This window comes from Zonotrichia albicollis, chromosome 25 (genome assembly GCF_047830755.1).
Source record: "Zonotrichia albicollis isolate bZonAlb1 chromosome 25, bZonAlb1.hap1, whole genome shotgun sequence".
In the NCBI taxonomy this organism is placed as follows: domain Eukaryota; kingdom Metazoa; phylum Chordata; class Aves; order Passeriformes; family Passerellidae; genus Zonotrichia; species Zonotrichia albicollis.
The window spans coordinates 5297346-5320129 of record NC_133843.1 but is presented as its reverse complement, the minus strand read 5'-3'; the positions used below and the strand labels follow the sequence as shown (position 1 = coordinate 5320129).

At 46.8% G+C, this 22784-nt stretch overlaps 2 protein-coding genes across 3 annotated transcripts in view; one reads left to right on the top strand and one right to left on the bottom strand.

The window, feature by feature from the left end:
• Window positions 1–1577, top strand: part of SLC2A1 (solute carrier family 2 member 1) — a 16845-nt gene extending 15268 nt beyond the window's left edge. Inside the window, exons 10-11 of one of the 2 annotated variants that reach the window (XM_074558830.1) lie at window positions 117–308; window positions 1072–1577. In XM_074558830.1, the coding sequence (XP_074414931.1) occupies window positions 117–308; window positions 1072–1074 (195 nt within the window). In that variant the 3' untranslated portion in view covers window positions 1075–1577. Of the gene's footprint in view, window positions 1–116 lie in introns of both variants that reach the window. The other variant, XM_074558829.1, reaches the window with a different exon arrangement.
• On the bottom strand, window positions 791–22784 carry ZMYND12 (zinc finger MYND-type containing 12). Its single transcript, XM_074558831.1, has 8 exons — window positions 22602–22784; window positions 21069–21210; window positions 12292–12463; window positions 10877–11046; window positions 7857–7979; window positions 6350–6470; window positions 5799–5944; window positions 791–4526 (listed from the first exon to the last, which is right to left on the bottom strand). The coding sequence occupies exons 1-8, from the start codon at window positions 22682–22684 to the stop codon at window positions 4407–4409; spliced, it is 1077 nt and encodes a 358-aa protein (XP_074414932.1). The 5' UTR covers window positions 22685–22784; the 3' UTR covers window positions 791–4406.

Below are 22784 nucleotides of genomic sequence, written 5' to 3'. Positions count from 1 at the left end.
CTGCAGGGCGTGGGTCTGTGGTCAGACTCAGTCCTGGTGTGCTTCTCCAACCTCAACAACTCCACCATTCCACAACTCCATCCACGTGCTCACCTCCCCTTTTCCCTTCAATCCAGCAACTCTGTGGCTCCTACGTCTTCATCATCTTCACGGTGCTGCTCGTGCTCTTCTTCATCTTCACCTACTTCAAGGTGCCGGAGACCAAAGGCCGGACCTTCGACGAGATCGCCTCGGGCTTCCGGCAGAGCGGGGGCGGCCAGAGCGACAAAACCCCGGACGAGTTCCACAGCCTGGGCGCCGACTCGCAGGTGTAACCCGGACCCGGCTCTGCCGCCGCCCCCCGACCCGGGGGGACGTTTTAAAACACTTTGTACAGACCCCAGGCAGGAGGGAGTGGAGTGTGGGGGGGGGATCTGGCTCTGATGCCCCCTCTCCAGCCTCCCCCAGTGCTTTACTGGGGACAGACTGAGCTATTTTATTTTATTATTTTGGTTGTTTTTTTGTTTTTTTTTTCTGCTAGGAACGAATTTTATTTAATTTTTTTAGTTGGTTTCGCGTCCAAGATTTCAAAGCCAATAGGTGTTTTAAAACAACCCAGCCAGGCAGCACAGGAGAAGCAATTCCCTGTTTTTTTATTGACGACGCGATAATAGTTATTTAACGGAAAATCACGTAGAGGAAGTTTTTAAAAAAAGCTGGAAGCTTATTTTTTAACATTCTAATCATAGAAAAAAAAAAAAAAAACAAAAATCACATAAATTGACTAAATCTAATATTTTTTTAAAAAAACAAACCTACCAAGGAAATGAGTCATTTTTTTTAAAAGTCTCCTTGATTTCAAGCCCTGCGGTGGGTTCGTGGACGGGGACCTCCCGCCCGGGGCAGCGCGGAGGACGGAGCCGTCCCGGATGGATCGGTTGGAAAGGTCAATCCATTGTCACAGGCTCCTCTCCTTTCGCCTGAAAATTCCAACTGGGAGGGGAAAAAAAAAAAAAAATGGGAGAAAGGTGGGGGGGGAGATATGTTCTTGTTGAATTTTTGGGATTAATCTTGGCAATATTTGCCCGACAGTGAAGCGCCAGCGGCAGCCGCACACGACAGCATCCCCCTCCATCACCACCCCCATCCCAGGACTCACCAAAATCCAGCACTGCATGGATACAGCTGTTTCCTGCTCTGTGTATAGACTGGAAGATATTTATATTATATATATTTTTGTTCAATGGTTGTTAATAGTAGACATTTAAGTTATAGCGTTTCTGATTTGACAAGCCAAGTACTGTAAATATTCTTGGAGTATATTCACACTGTATAATTGCATACAAAAAGGTACAGAAAAAGGTTATAGTTTCTATAGCAACTAAGAAAAAAAAAAAGCTTGTACATGGTTAGGATGACTTTTTGTATAGTTCTGCACTGTAGTTGTATCTATTGCACTGAATTTCAGGCTGTAGTATATTAAAAGAAAATACACATGAGAAATACTGTCCTTTTCAAACAAAACTGAAAACACACACAAAAAAAAAAAGCATTTCCCTGAGTGCAGTTGGTGTGGGAGCTCCTGGCACATTCCCAAAGCCACAGGGAGGGTTGTTTTTTTTTTTTTGTTTGTGTTGTTTTTTTTGTTGTTTTTTTTAATAGTATCTTTTTTAAAACGTATTTGTTTGGTTTGGAAGTGATGACACTTGACCACACGTGAAAGAAAATAAAAGGGGAGGGGGGTGGAATAAAATAAATCTCTTTAAAAAATGCCTGTTCTCAGCTGGTTGTGGCACAGCCTCACCAAGCTGTGGGGGTGTGTGTGTGGTTTTTTAAGCAAATCCCTGCAGTGAAGTGCCAAGGGGAAGGTGTGTGGTGTGAACAATAAAGGAGAATGTGAGCAGCCACCCAGCCCTGGTGTCCTGTGCCTTTTATTTCTCGCAGCCAAACTCTCCCTGCCCTGGCAGGGCTGGGGGGTGTCTGGCAGAGCGTGTCCCTGCAAAGCTTTCCCACTCACCTGCTTGCAAAATCCCTGCTCTGGGTGCACAACCAGCTCTGAATGGGCTGGGCTGGGATCACGGGGGCTCCTGGCTGGAGCTGTCCTGGCCCTGGATCCCAAACCTGCTCCCCGTGCCCAGCACGGAGCCCCGGCCATGCCACGAGCACCTGAGCAAGGCAAGGGAGAGGGAGGGAGGGAGGGAGGAGGTTGCTGCTGCTCTGTGCATTTGGTTTTTTTCCCCTCCAGCTGAGAAGGTGCCAAGAGCTGCAAGCCTGAACACTTTCAGGCAAAGAAATGCTGATCTTGGTCACTTCAGGATTTTTTTTGTATTTATTGAAGCTGCTCTTTGCCCTGCAGGGCATGGCTGTTGTAGGAATTGCTCTTGTAGTGTCTTTAAGAGCTCCCCAGAATGTTCTTTCTGTGCCCAGGGCTCTCTCCTCACGCTGCTGTTTCATCCCTGGCTCCAGGAGATGCTCAGCCCTGCACAACCCTCAAAACCCAGGCTGAAGAAACTCAGGATTTTGAGCTCTGATCCCAAACACAAGGGCCTGATTTCCAGATGCTATCTGCTCAGCATTTCCTCAAAATTAATTCCTGGTAAAGCACAGAAATAACTGAATTTTTAAGCCATAAATGCACAGGAATGCAGATTCCAAACTGGAATTACAGACTCCTATAGACTGAACCTTGAACTCAGAAGAGTCTGGCTCAAGGATAGGTCTGCAAGCCTGAACACTTCCAGGCAAAGAACTGCTGATCTTGGTCACTTCAGGCTTTTTTCTATTTATTGAACAAAATAAACAACAGCCTGCAGGGCATGACTATTGTAGGAATTGCTCTTGTAGTGTCTTTAAGAGCTCCCCAGAATGTTCTTTCTGTGCCCAGGGCTCCTCTCCTCACGCTGCTGCTCATCCCTGGCTCCAGGAGATGCTCAGCCCTGCACAACCTTCATTTCCAGGCTGGCTTTGTTTTGTTGAACGCTCAGAGCAGCCCCACGGCCCTGGAAGGATTACAGCCACCACCAAGCTCCAAATCCCTGCTGACCCAAATCCTTGTGCCCTGGGGCACTGTGCCAGCAGGCACAGCTCCCCAGCATCCCCCACCCCACGGCAGCGACCATTCCAGCCCCTCGGAGATGATCATTCCAGGCCTTTCCAGCACCTCCCGTGGGATTATTCCACACCTGATGGGGTGGAAGGAGCAAAGCATCTCCCCCAGGAGTGTTGGGAGCTCTCCTGGCCCTTCTCAGCGCTGCGCCCTGAGCAGCCTTCTCCCACCCCCTGCAATGGAACGTGGCTGAACCCGCGGTTTTCCCTTCCCCAGCAGCAGCAATCCCTGCTAATTGCTCAGGCCCCAGCTTGATGAAGCGTTTACAAAGCTCACTTGACTCCAGCCCAACCCGGCGAGGCAATTAAACACCCTCATAAATCCTCCTGCAGTAAATGAGCCTTAATGGGAGCTCAGCCCCACATTCCCTTCTCCCCTTTCCCAGCCGGGAGGGGTCACGGCCACGGCACTGCCCCGAGCTCCCCACACACCCCACGGCCTCTGCAGCCTCCTGGCCCTGCTCTGGTGTCCCTGTCCCTCCCCCAGCAGGGTCACTCTGTGCCCTGGGGCAGGAGCCAGCTGGGAATGGGGCTGGTGGCACATCCAAGGGGATGCCAGGAGGGAACTGCATCTCCTTCGGCTCAGAATCCCCACTTGGAGCCTTTTCATTCCTTCCCTCAAGGCTGCTTAGAGTCCCTCATGCCTCCCGTGGTCCCTCCTGGATGGAAGTTCTTCCCATTATTCCTGGAAGTGGAATAAATGAGTTTCTCAGTGCCCAGAGCTATGAGAAGCTCTGCAGAAAGAGAAAATTCTGAGCACCTGCCATGGTGGAAGGGTGAAGTGGGATAAACTTCAAACCAGGCTGGTTTTCCAAGCCAGGCTGGGATTTTCTCTGGACATTGGTTTGGAGATGGAGGGGCTCTGCAGGGAGATGCAACACTTTGTGAAACCCAACCAGCTCCACCACCCCAGCCCTTCCCTGAGTCCCTCTCCTATCCCTCCATGGGCTCTCCCTCACCAAACTGGCCAGCAAAGGCAGGAATCCAGTCAGAAACAAACCTGAGCAGGTCTTGGCTCCTGGACAGCCACCATGAGGCTGTGAGAGGCTGTTTGCTCACTCCCAACCTGGCCAATAAATGATTTATTCAGTGTGCTCGTGGTGCTTTTGTTTCTCACCCTGCTGCTGTTACTCCCTGAGAGGTTACACAAGTGGAGCAGCACATGAAGAATAACTCAGACCAAAATGTTTATTTTCCAAACAGGTTGGGACAGCCACAGATGCAGCTGGAAAGAGGCAGCAGCAGGGAGGACCAAGGTGGTGTCCAGGAACGTGGATCAGAGAGAAGCTGGCCAAACAAACTGGGTCTGGCAGAGCCAGTTTTCATGTGGTCTGGGAAAGCTGGGCATTAATCAGCTCCAGCAGGTGACCAATGGTTTCTAGAGAGTCTTGCTGGGGCAGCTGCTTGGCCAGGTCGAAGGCTTTCATCCCCAGCTCCTGGGCCTGGAATGGGACACAGAAACGCCCAGGCATGGTCAGGAACCTGGATTTTCTCATGGGAGAGTTAAATACCTGCTGAGGCTCAGCCTGGAGCAGATCCAGGCTCTCTTTCCGAGGTGACCTGCACAAGCAGCTTTACAGGAGAGCCTAAAGCTGCCAGCAGAGCCCATATTTAGGATCCAGTGGTGCAGACAGAAGATTACTGACCCCAGCCCCCCGTGCTGGGCATCACCTCCTGTCTAACACAGCTCCTCTGAACAATCCCAAAGCCATTTCAGGGAAAAAAAATCACCTGTATTGACTCTGAACTAAATCCTTCATTTCTTTTGATAAGGAACAAAATAATTTCCCTTGGTAGCTTTTCTAGGGGTTAGAAACTCTCACAATTATAAAGCTTTGTCTTTTTTATTTTTCAAATAAATTCAAATTTGTTTGTGTGTTCCAAACACAAGTTTCATTGTATTATATAAAGCCAAGTTGTGGCTTCTATAATACAATGAAGAGATCATCAATATTTCAATACAGTATTTTTCAACATCTGTATTTTCACTCCTCAATACCCAGGCTGAAGAAATTCAGGGTTTTGAGCTCTGATCCCAAACACAAGGGCCTGATTTACAGATGGTGTCTGCTCAGTATTTCCTCAAAATCAATTCTTGGTAAAGCACAGAAATTACTGAATTTTTAAGCCATAAAGACACAGGAATGCAGATTCCAAACTGGAATTACAGACCCCAAGAGACTGAACCTTGAACTCAGAAGAGTCTGGCTCAAGGACAGGTCTGTGAGCCCCAGATCTTGCTCTGTGTAACCTTGAGCTCAGATCTACAGGCAGCTACACTGCCAAGATAGTCCAGATAAAGGAAGAACCCAGAAAATGTGGATAACTGCAGGATCCAGTGGCCTGGCAGAGACCAGAACACATCCCCAGGACTGTCAGCCTTTATAGAGTGCAGGTCACAGAGTCATGGAATAGTTTGGCTAGTAAAGGACTTTAAAACTGATCTCAGACCCCATGACAGGGACATCTGCAAGCCCCATCCAACCCAGCCTTGGAGACTTCCAGCGATCCAGGGGCAGCCACAGCTGCTGTGGGCACCCTGTGCCAGGGCTGCCCACCCTCACAGGGAAGGATTTATCCCAATATCCCACCCCAGCCCTTGCCTTGAGCTCTTGAGGCGCTGTGGGCTCAGGAGAGGCACCAAGGAACAAAAGGACCAGGATGACCCCAGAGCAGCTGGCCAATTCTCCTGAACCCTTTCAGACCCAGCCTACCTTGGCACAATCGTGGCCCAGGTAGTGGATGATGGCCAGGGAGTGCAGGATTTGGGTGGTTTCCGCCAGGTGCTGCAGGGGTCCCCGCTCCCGCAGCTCCAGCAGCGCCCTCAGCATCCGCGCTCCCCTCTCGCGCTGCGCCTCGGCTGCAGGGACAGAAACGGCTCTGAGGCTGCGTTTGGGCAAGGAACAGACCCAAAACTGCCCAAGGGGCTCTTCTGGACAGCAAAGCATTTCTATTGCAAATATCAGCGTCGTCTGAGGGTGGGCACATGCACATGGATGTAGCATTTGGGATGTGGGTTAGTGGGGAACAGGACAGTGCTGGAGGAATGGCTGGACTTGATGATTATAAAGTGATGATTCCACGAGTCCATGAATCCAATTTTGCCATGAAACAGAGAAGGCAAAGCTGGGATTCAATAGAACACCCTTATTCCTCAAGAATTGGCACTGCCATTCAATCCAGCCTCTGGAAACACCATGATCTGTAGGGTGCAGGGAATCTAACTCCCAGTTCCCAAAGGTTTAGGAGCAACAGCAGCTCTTACTGGTGCCTTCCTCGGTGCCTTCCTCCTCCTCGTTGAAGGGCGACGCCTCTGCCTGCGCCTGCAGCGCTCGCTGGTGCCCGTGCAGGGAGCTCAGCAGCCAGGCGTGCCACAGGCGGCTCACCTGGCAGCAAACACGGCAATTATTGCACCCCCGTGCATCCCTGGCATCCCCTTGTTCTCCAAACAATGCCCCTGGCATGGCCCGTGCCCTGCGGGATCGCCCAGCTGGGATCCTGCCACACACATCCATGGAAAACCCTTTCCTTGGGATTTGTCCTCCTGAGAAGCTGAGAGGGCTCAGGAACAAAATGTAATCAATAATTATCTGCTGCTGTGGAATGCAACAGGTGCATCTGGGATTGGTCTCATGGGGTTGTTTGTAATTAATGGCCAATCAAAGCAGAGCTGGCTCTCTCTCTGTCCGAGCCACAAACCTTTGTTATTCATTCTTTCTTATTCTATCCTTAGCTATCCTTCTGCTGAAATCCTTACTTCTATTCTTTCAGTATAGTTTTAATATAATATATATAATAAAATAATAAATCAGCCTTCTGAAACATGGAGTCAGATCCTCATCTCCACCCTCATCCAGAACCCCTGTGAACACCATCACAGGATCCCTCCCTTCTCCAGCTGATTTTCACCCAACTTCAACAAATCTAAACAAAATCTTCACCAAAAGCTCGTGGAGTTGAAATTTAGGACAGGAATTTGCAGCTCCCGGCACCTTATCACCACAAAAATTGACTTAAACAAATAAAAGTTCATTTTTTTCAGTTATTAAATCAATTAGATAATTATTACTTTCCTTGCTTGATCAATCCATTCTGAAAGGCTCATTTTCATTCCGAAAATCTTTTATCAGTGTGGAATTTACAGGAATTTTACAGGAAATTTGGTAGCAAAGCCATTTTTTAACAAGGTTTGGCTGCCCAAACTGAAGAATTTTGAACTGATTACAGGAATAATTAAGAATAATAATTAAGAATTTTGAACTGATTATAGGAATAATATCTCATGGTTTTAACTCAGATAATTATTCATTTGTTATTCATGTATTATTTAAATATTATTAATATATTATTTATATTTATAATGCTATTTATATTTATATTATTAATATTACTATTGATATAATTATATTATTTACACTTTATTTTTATACTTATATTTTATATTTATATTATGTTTTATATTTTTAGTATTATATTATTCACATTATTTTATAATTATATTATTAATATTGTAAATATTATTCTATTCTATTCTATTCTATTCTATTCTATTCTATTAATTTATAACGATATTATTTATATTTTATTATTATTTATATATTATTTATTTTTTATTAACTCAGATAATTATTTCGTTTCTGGGACTGATCCTAAAAGGCAACACTGACACTTGATATGGTCATTATCCCATTGAAAGGAAATGGAAAAAACTTTGGAAAGAGCATCAAAAAAAGCTGATAAAAACCCAGAGGATGATTTTTGGTTCTACCAACCTCAGTATAGAGTGAGTCTGCTGCATCCATTTCATTCTGGTGGAAGAAAATATTTGCCATGTGGAAATATCCTCCAGAGACCTCAACAGAATTTAGTCCAAACTCAGCAGTTGCCAGGTAAACCTGAAATTAATATTAAATAAAAAAATAAGCCCCAGAAGGTTCATGTTCATGTCAAACCTGGGGAGTTTTTAATTGTGGATTAATATTGCAAATGCTGGGGGGTTTTAATGTGTAAATTATGCCTGACGGTGATTGGAAAATGAGGTACTTAAAAGCTGGTTTTTGGGGGTTTTTGTAAAGGAATGAAGTGCTAAAATCTTTATTTGGGGGTTATCAATAGGAATGAGGCACTAACAAGCTGAATTTTGGGGGTAATTCATAGAAATGAGGTATTAAGCTGTATTTTGGGGGTTTTGTAAAGGAATAAAGTATAAAATCTTTATATTTTGTGGTTGTCCATGGGAATGAGGTACTAAAAAATTGCATTTTGGGGGTTATCCATAAGAATACACCCAGTTCACAGAGTTTATCCATAGGCACATACTAAAAATCTGTATTTTGGGGTTATGTAAAGGAATAAGGTATAAAACCTCTATATTTTGTGGTTATCCATGGGAATGAGGCACTAACAAACTGTATTTTGGGGGTAATTCATAGAAATGAGGTATTAAGCTGTATTTTGGGGGTTTTGTAAAGGAATAAAGTATAAAATCTTTATATTTTGTAGTTATCCATGGGAATGAGGTACTAAAGAATTGCATTTTGGGGTTATCCATAGGATCCACAGGAATATACCCAGTTCACAGAGTTTATCCATAGGCACATACTAAAAAGCTGCATTTTGGGGTTATGTCAAGGTATAAGGTATAAAATCTTTATATTTTGTGGTTATCCATGGGAACGAGGTACTAAAGAATTGCATTTTGGGGGTTATCCATAAGAATACACCCAGTTCACAGAGTTTATCCATAGGAACCTACAAAAAGCTGTATTTTGGGGTTTTGTAAAGGAATAAGGTTATAAAACCTTTATATTTTGTGGTTATCCATGGGAATGAGGTACTAAAGAATTTATTTTGGGGGTTATCCATAGGAATACACCCAGTTCACAGAGTTTATCCATAGGAACCTACTAAAAATCTGTATTTTGGGGTTATGTAAAGGAATAAGGTTATAAAACCTTTATATTTTGTGGTTATCCATGGGAATGAGGCACTAACAAACTGTATTTTGGGGGTAATTCATAGAAATGAGGTATTAAGCTGTATTTTGGGGGTTTTGTAAAGGAATAAAGTATAAAATCTTTATATTTTGTGGTTATCCATGGGAATGAGATACTAAAGAATTGCATTTTGGGGTTATCCATAGGATCCACAGGAATATACCCAGTTCACAGAGTTTATCCATAGGGACATACTAAAAAGCTGCATTTTGGGATTATGTCAAGGTCTGTATTTTGTGGTTATCCATGGGAACAAGGTACTAAAAAATTGCATTTTGGGGGTTATCCATAGGAATACACCCAGTTCACAGAGTTTAAAAATCTGTATTTTGGGCTTGATCCATGGGAATGCAACACCTTAAACACCTCTTGGCTGGGGCAGAGGCACCTCTTGGTTCATTCTCTGAAGTCCAGGGCAGGTTTCCCACCTGTCCCCCTGTCCCTGTCCATCTGTCCCACCTCTCCCAGCCCCCAGGCAATCCTGCTCTCCCCCAGAGAAGGCAGAGCAGCATTCCAGCTATTCTGAGCTGCTGTGTGACTCTCAGCAGATCCCAGACACGCAGCCAAGGTCCAGGCAGGTCCTGAACTTGCTGAGAGCTAAAAACTTCTTACCTGGTGCCCTTGCAGGCACTACATTTAGGGAATTAAAAAAAGAAACAAAAGAAAAAGGAGGGGAGGAGGATTTTGGATGTCTCCAAAGACTTTGAGGAGATTTCTTTGTGGGATTCTCAAATGCCCAAAGGGTTTTTAGACCAAGCAGAGACATGGCTGTGTGTTATAATAGAAAGGCTCTGACTCTTCTCCCTTTATGTCATCATTTACACCCACACAAAGCCACTATCAAATTCCACAGGAGTGGGGATACATCACTCAGCACTGGATCACTGGATAAATTTAGTCCACATGGGACAGAAATAGGAGGTGGAGAAGTTCATCTGGCTTTGGAGGATCAAATGACAGGCAAAGCATCCACAGGAACACAGGTGGCAATGGCCAATTCCAAACAGTTTTGGTGGAATTTGAGAAAATGTCATTGAAGCAGATACTGAAATAGGAAATAAAGCATTAATTAAATAATGGGTGAGAGATCTGGGAAAGTATTGAGGGAAATAACAGCCCAAATTTAAATTATCTGTGGGATAAAGGCAGCTCCATCAGCGTGGGGCAGGAATGTCTGGGCATCTCTGCACTGAAATGAAGCTGATGGAGAAATTTATAGGGAGAAGCCATAGAGACAAGGAATGTGAGGAGCATGTGAGGAGTGTCTGAGGGGGCTGAGCCTGGAGCAGAGGAGGCTCAGGGGGCCCTTGTGGCTCTGCACAGCTCTGACAGGAGGGGACAGCCCAGGGGTCAGGATCTGCTCCCAGGGAACAGGGACAGGAGCAGAGGGAACGGGATCAGAATGAGCCAGGGGAGATTTAGATTGGATATTGGGAAAAATCCTTCATGGGAAGGGTGTCCAAGGATTAGAACAGGCTGAACAGGACAGTGGTGGAATCACCATCCCTGGAGGTGCTCAAAAAATGAGACATGGGTTTGTGGTGGAGCTGGCACTGCTGGGAAATGATCAGAACTTGATGATCATGGAGGGCTTTTCCAGCCCTGGTGATTCCATGATTCTCTGTCACTTCACAGCAAACTGGCAAAACACATCTTCAGCTCAGACCTATCCAGTGTAGGTGTCTGTAAACCCTCTCAAGATCCCAAATCTGCCTGTTGCCATTTCCACATTGATCTGGGAGCAGAGAAGGAATTAAAATGGAATAATGCTTGCTCCTGTGTTCCAAGGGACTTACATCATTGGCCAGGTGATACAGAGCCTGGTCCACGTTTCCTTCAGCAATAGAGAAAAGCCCCAGCCCTTGGTGTAGCTTGGACTGGAGAGCAGCACTGCAGTTTGGGCTTTGGAGAACAATCCACTGGGCCTGGGAGAGGTATTTGGCTGCCTGTCGGGGACGGCCAGCACCTGGAATGACAAGGAGGGATAATCAGGGAAATCAGGGAGGTAAAGGAGCATTTTTTAATCTGGAGAATGCTACTGGCTGGCCTGGGCTAGCTTGATATGGAGATGCATTTTGGGGATTCTCCACTTCTTTCCCAAGTGCTTCTGAGTTACCCTGGTAACTCATTTACAGAGAGGTGAATGTGTAGAGAGCTCCAAAAGGAGCCAGAAACCACAGAATTCCAGACTGATTTGGATTGAAGGGGACCTTCAGGGTCATTCTAGTACCACCCCTGCCATGGGCAGGGACACCTTCCTCTATCCCAGGCTGCTCCAAGCCCCATCCAACTGGGTCTTGGACACTTCCAGGGATAGCCACAGCTTCTCTGGAGAAACTGTGCCACAGCCTCTGCACTCTCACAGGGAAGGATTTCTTCCCAATATCCCATCCCAATGTCTGCCCTCTTGTCCTGGCACTCCAGAACCTTGTCCCCAGTCCCTCTCCAGCTCTCTTGGAGCCCCTTTAGGCACTAAAAGGGGCTCTGAGGTTTCCCTGGAGCCTCCTCTAGGTCTCCCAGCCTGGCTCCATGGCAGAGGACACGTTGCACACAATCCCTCTGGAACACGTGGCCTGAACAGGTTCACTGCAGGCAGGCACTGCTGTCTCTCACTCTATCACACTGGAATTACTCACTGGGTTTTTTCTCCCTGCTCTCACCACAGCCCTGAGTCAGCCCTGCCGTGCCAGCAGAGCATTGTGTGAGCTCCTGGAATGGCAGTGATTTACAGGCAGAGCGGCTCCCATGCCCTTATTTGCCACGTTTTCCAAAGCAAACAATGAGAAAAAGTCCTGCTCAGGCAGAGCAAGATTTGAGAATGAACCAGGAGTTCTTTGGGTGCAATGGCCTCTGAAATGTTTGCTGAGATAAGAGCACAACTAAGCACCCTGTGGAATTTAACGCTTTGGGGAGTCATCTGAGGCCGTGGAGGTAAATAATAGAATTTCATACAGCTTCTCCTGTGGGAATTGGTGGAGAGGGAGAAAACATTTCATTTGATTTCATTGATCCCCTGAGTGCTGAGTGCAGAAAAGGGGTGTGAGGGGGGTGTGTGTGTGTGTGACAGCTCACGTCTCTGCAATGCCCTTGAGGCACAGCAGGGCCCTCAAGTGCTCCTGCCCAGATAAATGGCAAAAGGAAAGCAGAAACCCGAGCCGGGATGCCTTGCCCTTGCCAGCATTCCCGTGTTGACAATGCTCACAATGCTCACCCGTGCAGGCCTCGGCCAGGAGCAGATAGATGGGCAGGAGGCGCAGGGAGGCCGGGCCCAGCAGGCGGCAGCTGGAGCGCAGGGCCTGCAGGGCCGCAGGGATGGCATCGAGGGGCTGCCCTGCCCACACAAAGCACTGTGCCCTGCTCATGGCCACGGCAACCAGGGACTCCTGAGGGGAAAAACGGGGAGAAAGAAATCACAGAAACCTGTAGGAGCTGAAATGAGGGGTGAGGGACTCCAGGGGCTGTGCCCATAGCCACGGCAATCAGGGACTCCTGAGGGGAAAAACGGGGAGAAAAAAATCATAGAATCCTGTAAGAGCCAAAATGAGGGGTGTGGGACTCCAGGGGCTGTGTTCAGTGCCACCACAATCAGGGACTCCTGAGGGGAAAAACAGGGAGAAAGAAATCACAGAAACCTGTAGGAGCTGAAATGAGGGGTGAGGGACTCCAGGGGCTGTGCCCATAGCCACGGCAATCAGGGACTCCTGAGGGGAAAAACGGGGAGAAAGAAATCATAGAACCCTGGAACAGCCGAAATGAGGGATGTGGGACTCCAGGTAGCTCTCCAAAATGCAGTTACAGCAGTCCAGGGTTCTGGGTGACACAGTCTGTGCCTACAGCTGTCAGCTCCAGCTGCAGCCAGGCCTGGAGACCCACATCCCTCATTCAGGCTCTTACTAATGGTGCCCCACGTTGGGCACCACTATAAGAACCTAAATGAGAGATGTGGGACTCCAGGGGCTCTCCAAAATGCAGTTTATTGTACCCAAGAGTTACACAGTCCAGGGTCATGGATGACAGAGCCTGTGTCAGCTCCAGCTGCAGGCAGGCCTGGAGTCCTGCATTCCTCATTGAGGCTCTTACTAATGGTGCCCCACGATGGGCACCACTGTAAGAGCCTCAGTGAGGGATGTGGGACTCCCAGCAGCTCTCCAAAATGCAGTTACAGCAGCCCAGGGTTGTGGGTGACAGAGCTGTGCCCACGGCTGTCAGCTCCAGCTGCAGGCAGGCAGGCCTGGAGATCCACATTCCTCATTCAAGTTCTTATTAATCTCTCTTACTATTGGCACCCCACGTTGGGCGCCACTGTAAGAGCCCAAATGAGAGCTTGGGACTCCCAGCAGCTCTCCAAAATGCAGTTTATTGTATCCAAGAGGTTACAGCACTCCAGGGTTGTGGGTGACAGAGCTGTGCCTACAGCTAGAGCTGCAGGCAGGCCTGGAGACCCTTTGGTTTTGGTTACAATGCATTATATACTTTTCTTTGTTGAGCATCTCAATACAGCAGAACCAATCTATACCTTAACTGTTATCTATAACCCATCATAACTACTGTAATTACCATATTCATGTTACTGTTCTCCAATCACTAAAGTTAGTACATTACAGTTTAAGCCAGAAGTTGTTTTTCAGTTTTCTTGCTGTGGAAAATTCTGAGAACTTTTTCTACTTGCAACTTTGCTGACTTGTTTGCCTGTGCTATCTTTCTGCTTGGTAAAAACATCTCCTTGTTTGAGGTGGGTTTATCCTTTGCTCTAAGTCATAAAAACCCCTTCTAACTAACACACCCTTTGCCTCCGTGGTCATCCAGTGAGACTGGCTCAGCAATTCTTTTCTTCTATATCAAAACTTGCTTCCATCTCTATTCCTTCTTCAGGCTCTACATTGAAAAATCTTTCTGCTAAGCACACATATCTGTGAGACTTTCTTGTCAAACTTTCATCCTTCCCAACAGAACCCCACAATGGTTTGGGTTGGAGAGACCTTAAATTAAATAAATGAGGAGATCTCATCACATCCCCTGCCATGGGACACTTGTCACTAGACCAGGTGTGTCACAGACATATTTTATGAAAAATCCTTTTGCCAGCATCTTTTCTCCTGAGAAGCTGAGAAGCTTCAGCTTCTCCATATTTTGATGCTTTGGAATGTGATTTGGAGAACTGTTTACCCAGCATTTGAAATTGGTTTTACTTGATGACCAATGACAGCCACCTGTGTCATGGCTGCACAAGATTTTATCATCATTCCTTTCTAAGCCTTCTGATGAAATCTTTTCTTCTATTCTTTTAGCAGAGCTTTAATATACCATTTTCTTTTAATCTAATATATATCTTAAAATAATAAATCAGCCTTCTGAAACATGGAGTCAAGATTCTCATCTCTTCCCTCGTGCTGGGACCCCTGCAAACACCCTCAAATAGTGGTTACAGATGCACAGGCTCTTTTCAAAATTGGGTTTTCAAATTAAAAAGCAGCAATTGTAATGTAGTTTGTGGCTGTAATTAATAGACAGACATTAAAGCTGTCATATTAGAAGGTATTAGAGTCTGGCTCCATTCCTGCTCTGAGCAGGAACAGCTTTGGTCATGTGGTGTCTTCCTGGATGAAGAATCCTTTACGCCTCCTGACAAGGTCTCATAAGGCTGCAGCAATAAAAGCTGTGAAGCACAGAAAATGATCATCACAAGACCAGAAAGGAGATTAGAGCCAGGGGCTCTGGTGTGACTCAGAGCCAGCCAAGCCCCGTGCTGCCAGCCTGGCACAGCTCCAGCTGCTGGAGAGAGCTCCTCACAGGGAACTGCAGCTTCATCCCACCCTCTCCTGGCTGCTCCTGGGCTGGGATTTGGTGGGCAGAGTCTGAAAACTGGTCAAAATCAGAATATATTGTTCTTCCTGGCTGCTCCTGCACTGGGATTTGGTGTGCAGAGTGTGAAAACTGGTGAAAATCAAAATGTATTACACTCAGCAAATCCATCCCCAGCTGGGGATGCTGCAGTGTTTGGGTTTGTCAGAATCCAAAACTTATCCTGTATTATCCATATATCCATGGGAGTAAGGAGAGAGCTCCTCACAGGGAACTGCAGCTTCATCCCACCCTCTCCTGGCTCTCCTGCACTGGGATTTGGTGTGCAGAGTCTGAAAACTGGTCAAAATCAGAATATATTGTTCTTCCTGGCTGCTCCTGCACTGGGATTTGGTGTGCAGAGTGTGAAAACTGGTGAAAATCAAAATGTATTACACTCAGCAAATCCATCCCCAGCTGGGGATGTTGCAGTGTTTGGGTTTGTCAGAATCCAAAACTTATCCTCTATTATCCATATATACATGGCACAGCTCCAGCTACTGGAGACAGGGCCAGGGAACAAGGAGAGAGCTCCTCACAGGGAACTGCAGCTTCATCCCACCCTCTCCTGGCTGCTCCTGCACTGGGATTTGGTGTGCAGATTTTGAAAACTGGTCAGAATCAGAATATATTGTTCTTCCTGGCTGCTCCTGGACTGGGATTTGGTGTGCAGAGTGTGAAAACTGGTGAAAATCAGAATGTATTACACTCAGCAAATCCATCCCCAGCCGGGGCTGGTGGTGCAGCAGCTCCTGCAGTGTTTGGGTTTGTCAGAGTCCAAAATTTATCCTGTACTTATCCATATATCCATGGGAGTGAGGAGAGAGCTCCTCACAGGGAACTGCAGCTTCATCCCACCCTCTCCTGGCTGCTCCTGGGCTGGGATTTGGTGTGCAGAGTTTGAAAACTGGTCAGAATCAGAATGTGTTACACTCAGCAAATCCATCCCCAGCTCCTGCAGTGTTTGGGTTTGTCAGAATCCAAAATTTATCCTGTATTATCCATACCTAGCTGCTCCCTGCCTTTTGCTGCTCCTACCACTCCACACCATTTTCCTCCCCAAGGTTAGCAGCAGCTGATGCAATCCCCAGCTCCACAAACAGATCTCCATCCCAATTCCTGCTCCCCGCCAGGAGCTGTGCATTCTGTGCCCGTACAGGAATGCCAAGGAAAAAGCCCCAAGATTCTTGCAGGATGACAGAATTCCAGAAAGGTTTGGGTTGGGAGAGGCCCTAAAGCTCATCTTTTCCACTCCCTATCATGGGAAGGGACAATTCCACTAGACCAGGCTGCTCAGAGCCCATCCAGCCACTACTGACACTTCTCCATCAGCTTTTCCCAGCAGTGGTGCAGCAGCAGTGGTGCTGCTGGAGAGCACAGAACTGCTGGTTCTAGCCTGGTTTTCTCAATGAGACCCTGAGGAAACACCAGTTCACCCCTTTATCAGCCTCTGCCTCCAGCTGGGGCTGAGCTGGGCACAGACACCAATCTCAGAGCTCCTGGAGGCCAGGCTTGGCCATTCTGCTGAGCTTGAACTGCTTGGAGAGAGGAAGATTTGTGCCATGGGTGAAGGAGCAACTCCAGGATAGCCTGGTAGAGTTTCCTGGAGATCCTGGCTGAGGTTAAGAGACACCATTGGGATAAATGAGATCACCAAAGAGCACAGCCCAGAGCAACAGCCCCTGCTGCAGTGAGGAGAGCCAAGAGCCAGAAATCACAGCACCCATTCCTGAGCTACCAGAACATGGAAAGGGCAAAGAGAGGTTTTCCAGAGATGTTCAGGCACCCCTGGAAGTGTCCAAGGACATGGCTTGGAGCAACCTGGGATGGTGGAAGGTGTCCCTGCCCTTGGCAAGGGGTGGAATGAAATGGACTTTGGCTCTCCCATGCCAAACCAGTTTGGGATTCTGAGTGTGTCCAGGGAGCAGGTGGTGCCCAGGAGAAAGCCAGCACAAGCTTGGGGCAGCAGCAGCAGGAAAAGCTGGTTATTTCTCAGGCTGCTTTTTCTGTCTGTGCCAGTCTGGTGCAAGCAGCGCAAACCCCAGTGCGTGGGCACGGCCCAGATTGGCATCTGGGAGGTGCTGGAGATTGGGATCTTTCTTTTTTTACTCCTTGTCAATGCTATCTTTGCTGCTTCCCATGGCCTGAAACATCTGCAGCGAGGACAAAGCAGGGGGTTGGACCCTGGCACAGCTTCCAGGAGGAGGAGGAGGAGCAGGAGGAGCCCTGGAGCAGTGAATATTTCCACCCACAGCTCCAAGCCTTGGAGCAAGGCTCCCTTTGGCCCTGAAGAGCCCTGGGGGGATGGTTCCCTTTGGCCCTGCCCTGGTTTCCCCCCACCTGGGCTCTCTCCATGGGTGTTGCAATTTGAGGTTTCTCTGAAGATGCCCCCACACAGTTTTTGGGGTTTGAGGGGGCTGAGGACCCCAGCTCTGCTCCAAGTGGGAGCAGAGGGTTGGGAACACACTCAGGGCTCAGTGCCACACCCTTTATTCACTCCCAGGCACCAAAATCTACGGTGTGGATGGAGAAATGTCACCAAAATCTATGGTGTGCCTGAAGAAATGAGGATTTCAGGGAGAGGGAAGGCTCCAGTGAGCTGGAGGAGAGCAGGGCTGGATCTTTTCCCATGCCCAGGAGCTGTGGGGAGCTGACATCACACAGGCAGGTGAGGCTCATCTCCAAACAGAAACCTGGAGCTCTGCTGGTTTGGAGGTGCTGTCTGCAGGCACCCCCCTGGCTATGTTGACAGAAGCAGATTTCTATCAACAAAGCTTTGGAGCACAGACAAGGAATGAAACTCATAAAAGCTCCTGGCTCCCTGCTCCTTGGACCACAGGGCATTTGGATGTGCCCAGCTTTCCCTGGGTCCTGACTGAGGCTGCAGCTCTGTGTTTGCTAAACAAACACGGGGCAGGAGTGGGTGAAGTGCAGCAGAAATGTTCAAAAAGCAGCAAAACCAAGGCAGGCTTTGGGCAGAAGGTTTTTTTCTCTGGTTATCATGAGTCTGCAGAGCTTCTCCTTTGACTCCAAAGGACTTTTTTGCATAAAATTCCAGACTGGTTTGGGTTGAAGGAAGCCTAAGGCTCATCTTGCAATGGCAGGGACATTTTCCATTAACCCAGGGTGCTCCAATCCCATCCAGCCTGGCCTGGGACACTTCCAGGGATCCAGGGGAAGCCAAAAATTCTCTGTGCAACCATTCCCGGGCCTCCCCACCCTCACAGGGAAAAAGTTTTTAAGCACTTTTGTTGGATCTGGAATAGGAATGTGATGCACTAAACAACCTCCCCAACACCTCTGAGCCAGCCCAGGCCCAACTTGGCTGCTCCAAATCCTGCTGGACACAAAGGAACTTTTCCCTTTTGCAGATAACTGAGGGATTTCCACTGTCTCCAAATCCTGCTGGACACAAAGGAACTTTTCCCTTTTGCAGATAACTGAGGGATTTCCACTGTCTCCAATTCCTGCTGGACACAAAGGAACTTCTCCCTGAGGGATTTCCACTCTCTGCCTCCTCCCTTTAGAGAGAAGGAAAGCAAAGTGTTCCAGCACAGACCAGTCTCAAAATCGACTTCATTTAAATAGGCTGCAGACAAAGGTCAAAGAACAGATGATGTTAAGGGTTGTTAAGGAGCTTATAAATATCTCCACTTCAAAATAACCCCCAGAGTCTTCTCTCCCTGCCTTGCCCATTCCCAGCCCCACACCGCTGTTTGCTCAGCCAGTGCGAACCCCAATCAAGAGCGACTTTCTCTCCACCAGCCTTCCTGCTGTCTTTCCCTTCACCTAATTAAACCAGCAGATTAACTTCCAGCTAATGAAGGAGCACTTCCCTCAGCTGGCAGCCACGTGGCCTGCTGGAATGTATGGGGATAATTTTAGTTGCAATAAAGTCAGTGATGTAATCAGTGTCAACACCAGTGTTCAATAGCAGGGGAGTTTCTTGGAACAGCTTCAAGCACTGCTGGATGCAGGATCCTGCCACACCCCCATGACACCCATTTTAACCTTCCTTGCAGGTTTTATAAAGAACAAACTTCAACAGAACCTGGGGTTAAGGAAGTTTTGCATTTTCCCTTTGGGACACGCTGGCCTGACACACCTTCTGTGGACTTTGCTCAACAGTCTCACCTGGAATTTTCAGCCAGACAGGAGTTTGCAAACCAGCCCATGATGTCATTGCCCAGTTCCTGTAAAACCAAAAGGAATCTGATGCCTGAAGCCTGTCACAAGCTCTCACCAAACAGGACTTTTGCCTTTGGACTTCACCTTTCTGGAAGCTCCCAGGAAAGGTGACAGCAATGAGCTGGTCCCCAGAGCTGGGCCAAAAACACCTTAGAAATAATAATTCATGTAAAAAATTAATGAAATAATAATTCATGTAAAATTCATGAAATAATAAGTTAAGTAAAAAAATTCATGAAATAATAATTCATGTAAAATTCATGAAATAATGATTCAAGTAAAAAAATTCATGAAATAATAATTCATGAAAAATTTGTGAAATCATAATTCATGTAAAATTCATGAAATAATAATTCATGTAAAATTTGTAAAATAGTTAATGTAAAAATTCATGAAATAATAATTCATGTAAAAGTTGTGAAATAATAATTCATGCAAAAATTCGTGAAATAATAATTCATGGAAAATTAATGAAATAATAATTCATTTAAAATTCGTGAAATAATAATTCATGTAAAATTTGTGAAATAATAATTAATGTTAAAAAATTCGTGAAATAATAATTCATGTTAAAAAATTCATGAAATAATAATTCATGTAAAAATTCAAAATATTAGGGATGTTCTCCTCAGTGGCACAATTGGATTGTTCCAAACCCACTCTGTGCTGTCTTAATATTCTGTGTCTGGGAGTTCTTATAGAGGGAAAATTTATTTCCACAGGGAGGATTTTCAGGAGCAGATGCTCCTGGGTGGGCTATTTTAGCAACAGTGTGGAACAGCAGCTCCTGCACTCCATAAACACAAACAGAAGGAGATGAAAACCCCTGGGGCTGGAAAGGAGCTGCACATCTGCATCTCCCTGAGGCCTGGTGGAGAAAAAAGGCTGCATTTAGTGGGAAAGGGTGTTCCAAGCTGGCTAGGAAAACAAAGGGAGGGGATTTGGCTTCTTTACTCTAGAAAAGGGGATACTCTCCCATCAAACAGCCTGCAAGAAGAAATCTCAGCTGGATCTCAGAATAGGGGGTGATGGAACAACCCCATGGCAAGGTGGGAAATCCAGGATTGCTGCTGCCCCAGGAAGATCAGGACATGAAATAAACACTGTGGAAAAGGCTGGAGGCTCAGGAATTGTTGTGTTTGCAGGGATTCCTCCTTTGTGGCAGGGAGGAATGATGGATCTGACTCCATGTTCTCAGAAGGCATATTGTATTATATTGTATTATATTATATTGTATTACATTATATTACATTATATTACATTATATTACATTATATTATATACTATATTATGATATACTAGCTATACTAAAGAATTCAAATAGGATACTTACAGAGTGCTAAAAAGATAATAATGAAAACTCGTGATTCTTTCCAGAGTCCCAACACAGCTTGGCCCTGATTGACCAAAGAGTGAAAACAACTCCCAGCAGAATCCAATGGAACAATCACCTGTGGGTAAACAATCTCCAAACTCATTCCAAAGCAGCAAAACACAGGAGAAGCAAATGAGATAAGAATTGTTTTCATTTTTCTCTGAGCCTTCTCAGCTTCCCAGGAGAAAAATCCTGGGAGAAGGGATTACTTCAGAGAATGTGAATGCCACAGGGATTGACAGAGAGGATGCTTCAAATCCCCTAATTTTTGAGGTTTTGTTTACAAAAACAACCCCCAAACCTCTGCAACCCAAATCAACCAAAGAGGTGCCATCCTCATCCAGAGGGAGGAATTCTAAAAGATCCTGTGAAGGCAAAAGTCTTGCTTGGTTTTAGGCAAGAAACTCCTTTTCTGTTTTAAAGGCATCGGGCAGTGACAGCCCAAGGCTGCTTTGGACACTCCAGGGTGGCTGAAAATTCCAGGTGAGCCCATGAAAATTCCATGGTGTGTCCCAGCATGGAGAGGAGCTGGGATTCCATCCCTGGGAGCACTCTGGAGCTGTGCTGGCTCCTCCTGCACCCACCTGCTTCCTCAGCAGCTCCTCCTTGCCTTCTTTCCTGTCCTTTGCAGAAGGGAAACAGCGCTGGGGCTTGAGCACCGGGCTGAGCAGGTGGCAGATTTTGCTGTGGACGCTGTTCCAGTCAGTTTTCTGGTGGGAGACATCACTGGCAAAAGGAGGGGAGAAAGACACTGGTATTTGCTGGGATTTTATGTAAAGGGAGATTATTCCCTGCTGTCTTTCAGGATTTCTCCACTCAGAGCCCCTGGGCTGCCTGCAGGGTACCCAAAACATGATATTCCCAAATTTCTGCATTTCACAGCTCCCTCCTGCCCCATCCCCACAGTTCCTTGTGCTAAAATCCCAAATTTCTGCATTTCACAGCTCCCTCCTGCCCCATCCCCACAGTTCCCTGTGCTAAAATCCCAATAATATTCCTAAATTTCTGCATTTCACAGCTCCCTCCTGCCCCATCCCCACAGTTCCCTGTGCCAAAATCCCAATAATCCCAAATTTCTCAATTTCACAGCTCCCTCCTGCCCCATCCCCACAGCTCTCTGTGCTAAAATCCCAATAATTATATTTCCAAATTTCTCAATTTCACAGCTCCCTCCTGCCCCATCCCCACAGCTCTTTTTATCCATACAAGTATTCATTTACAGGTGATTACAAAGTTCTTTTATCTGTACAAATACTGAATACCCAAAATACAAATGCATATTCATAACTTTGGTACATCCCATTCCTCACTTCGTTAGGTAATTAGTTCAAAAGCTAATTATGCATGCTTAATTTGTTCCTTGAAATGGGTCAGTGGTCCCTTTCATGGGGAGGGGTCCCAAAATGAGGAAGTAAATGAAGTCATCCTCCTTCTGACCTTTCTACCTTTTCAATGCAAATATGACAAATGAGCCCTTGGTAGAACTCCCATTCCTGTCTTCAATTGGTTTCAGAGCAGAGGAGGCCACAATTGTCTTATGTTCCTAAAAACAATTGTTCCTAAAAGCTATTTATCAGCTTCTATAATGAAGAATCATTATAAACCCAGCCAACCAAACATTACGTTGACAAGCAATTAATTATTTGTTAACCACTAACTCTGAACTTCATCAAGGCCTACCCATTTATTTTGATTAACTCCAATAAAGCTTATCTCTAACTAAAAACCTCAGCTCCTCTAAAATCTCTAAATTCCTTAAAGCTGATGCCTCACCCTGGAGCTTCTTCCCATGCCCTGTGCTTTGTGTCCTGAGCTTTTTGTGCCTCTCGTCCTGTCCTGGCTCTGTCTCTGCATCATCCTGAATGCCAATCCTCATCCCAAGCGTTCTGCCTGTGCCTCGGGCTCTCCCTGGAGGAATCCCTGCCTCTTTCTTCCTGGGCCTCATCCTGAATCTTCACCCCAACCTTGCTGCCTGTGCCTCAGCCTCACCCTGGAGCCAATCCCTGCCTCCTCCTTGCTGGACCTCATCCTGAATCCTCATCCCAACCTTTCCAGGCTCTCCCTAGAGCCAATCCCTGACTCTTCCTGCCCTGTCCCTGTCCCCCGGGCAGTCTCACCAGTAGTAGGTGAGGCGGCAGCCGGGGCAGCGCAGCGGCGCCCCTCGGGCCCCGCACAGTTCGCAGCGCGGCGGCCCCGCCATGCCGGCCCTGAACCCTCAGCGCGTCCCCGGTTGCCGGGGCGACACTTCCGGTGAGGCAGCACACGTCACTTCCGTCCGACACCAATGGCCGTTCTGTTGC

Coding starts and splice junctions, on each gene's coding strand:
- ZMYND12 (XM_074558831.1), bottom strand. CDS start 22,684: ATGGCGGGGCCGCCGCGCTGCGAACTGTGCGGGGCCCGAGGGGCGCCG. Junction 21,211..22,601: donor TGCCGCCTCACCTACTACTG/GTGAGACTGCCC, acceptor TCCTTTTGCCAG/TGATGTCTCCCACCAGAAAA. Junction 5,945..6,349: donor AGGCACCGAGGAAGGCACCA/GTAAGAGCTGCT, acceptor CTGTCCCTGCAG/CCGAGGCGCAGCGCGAGAGG.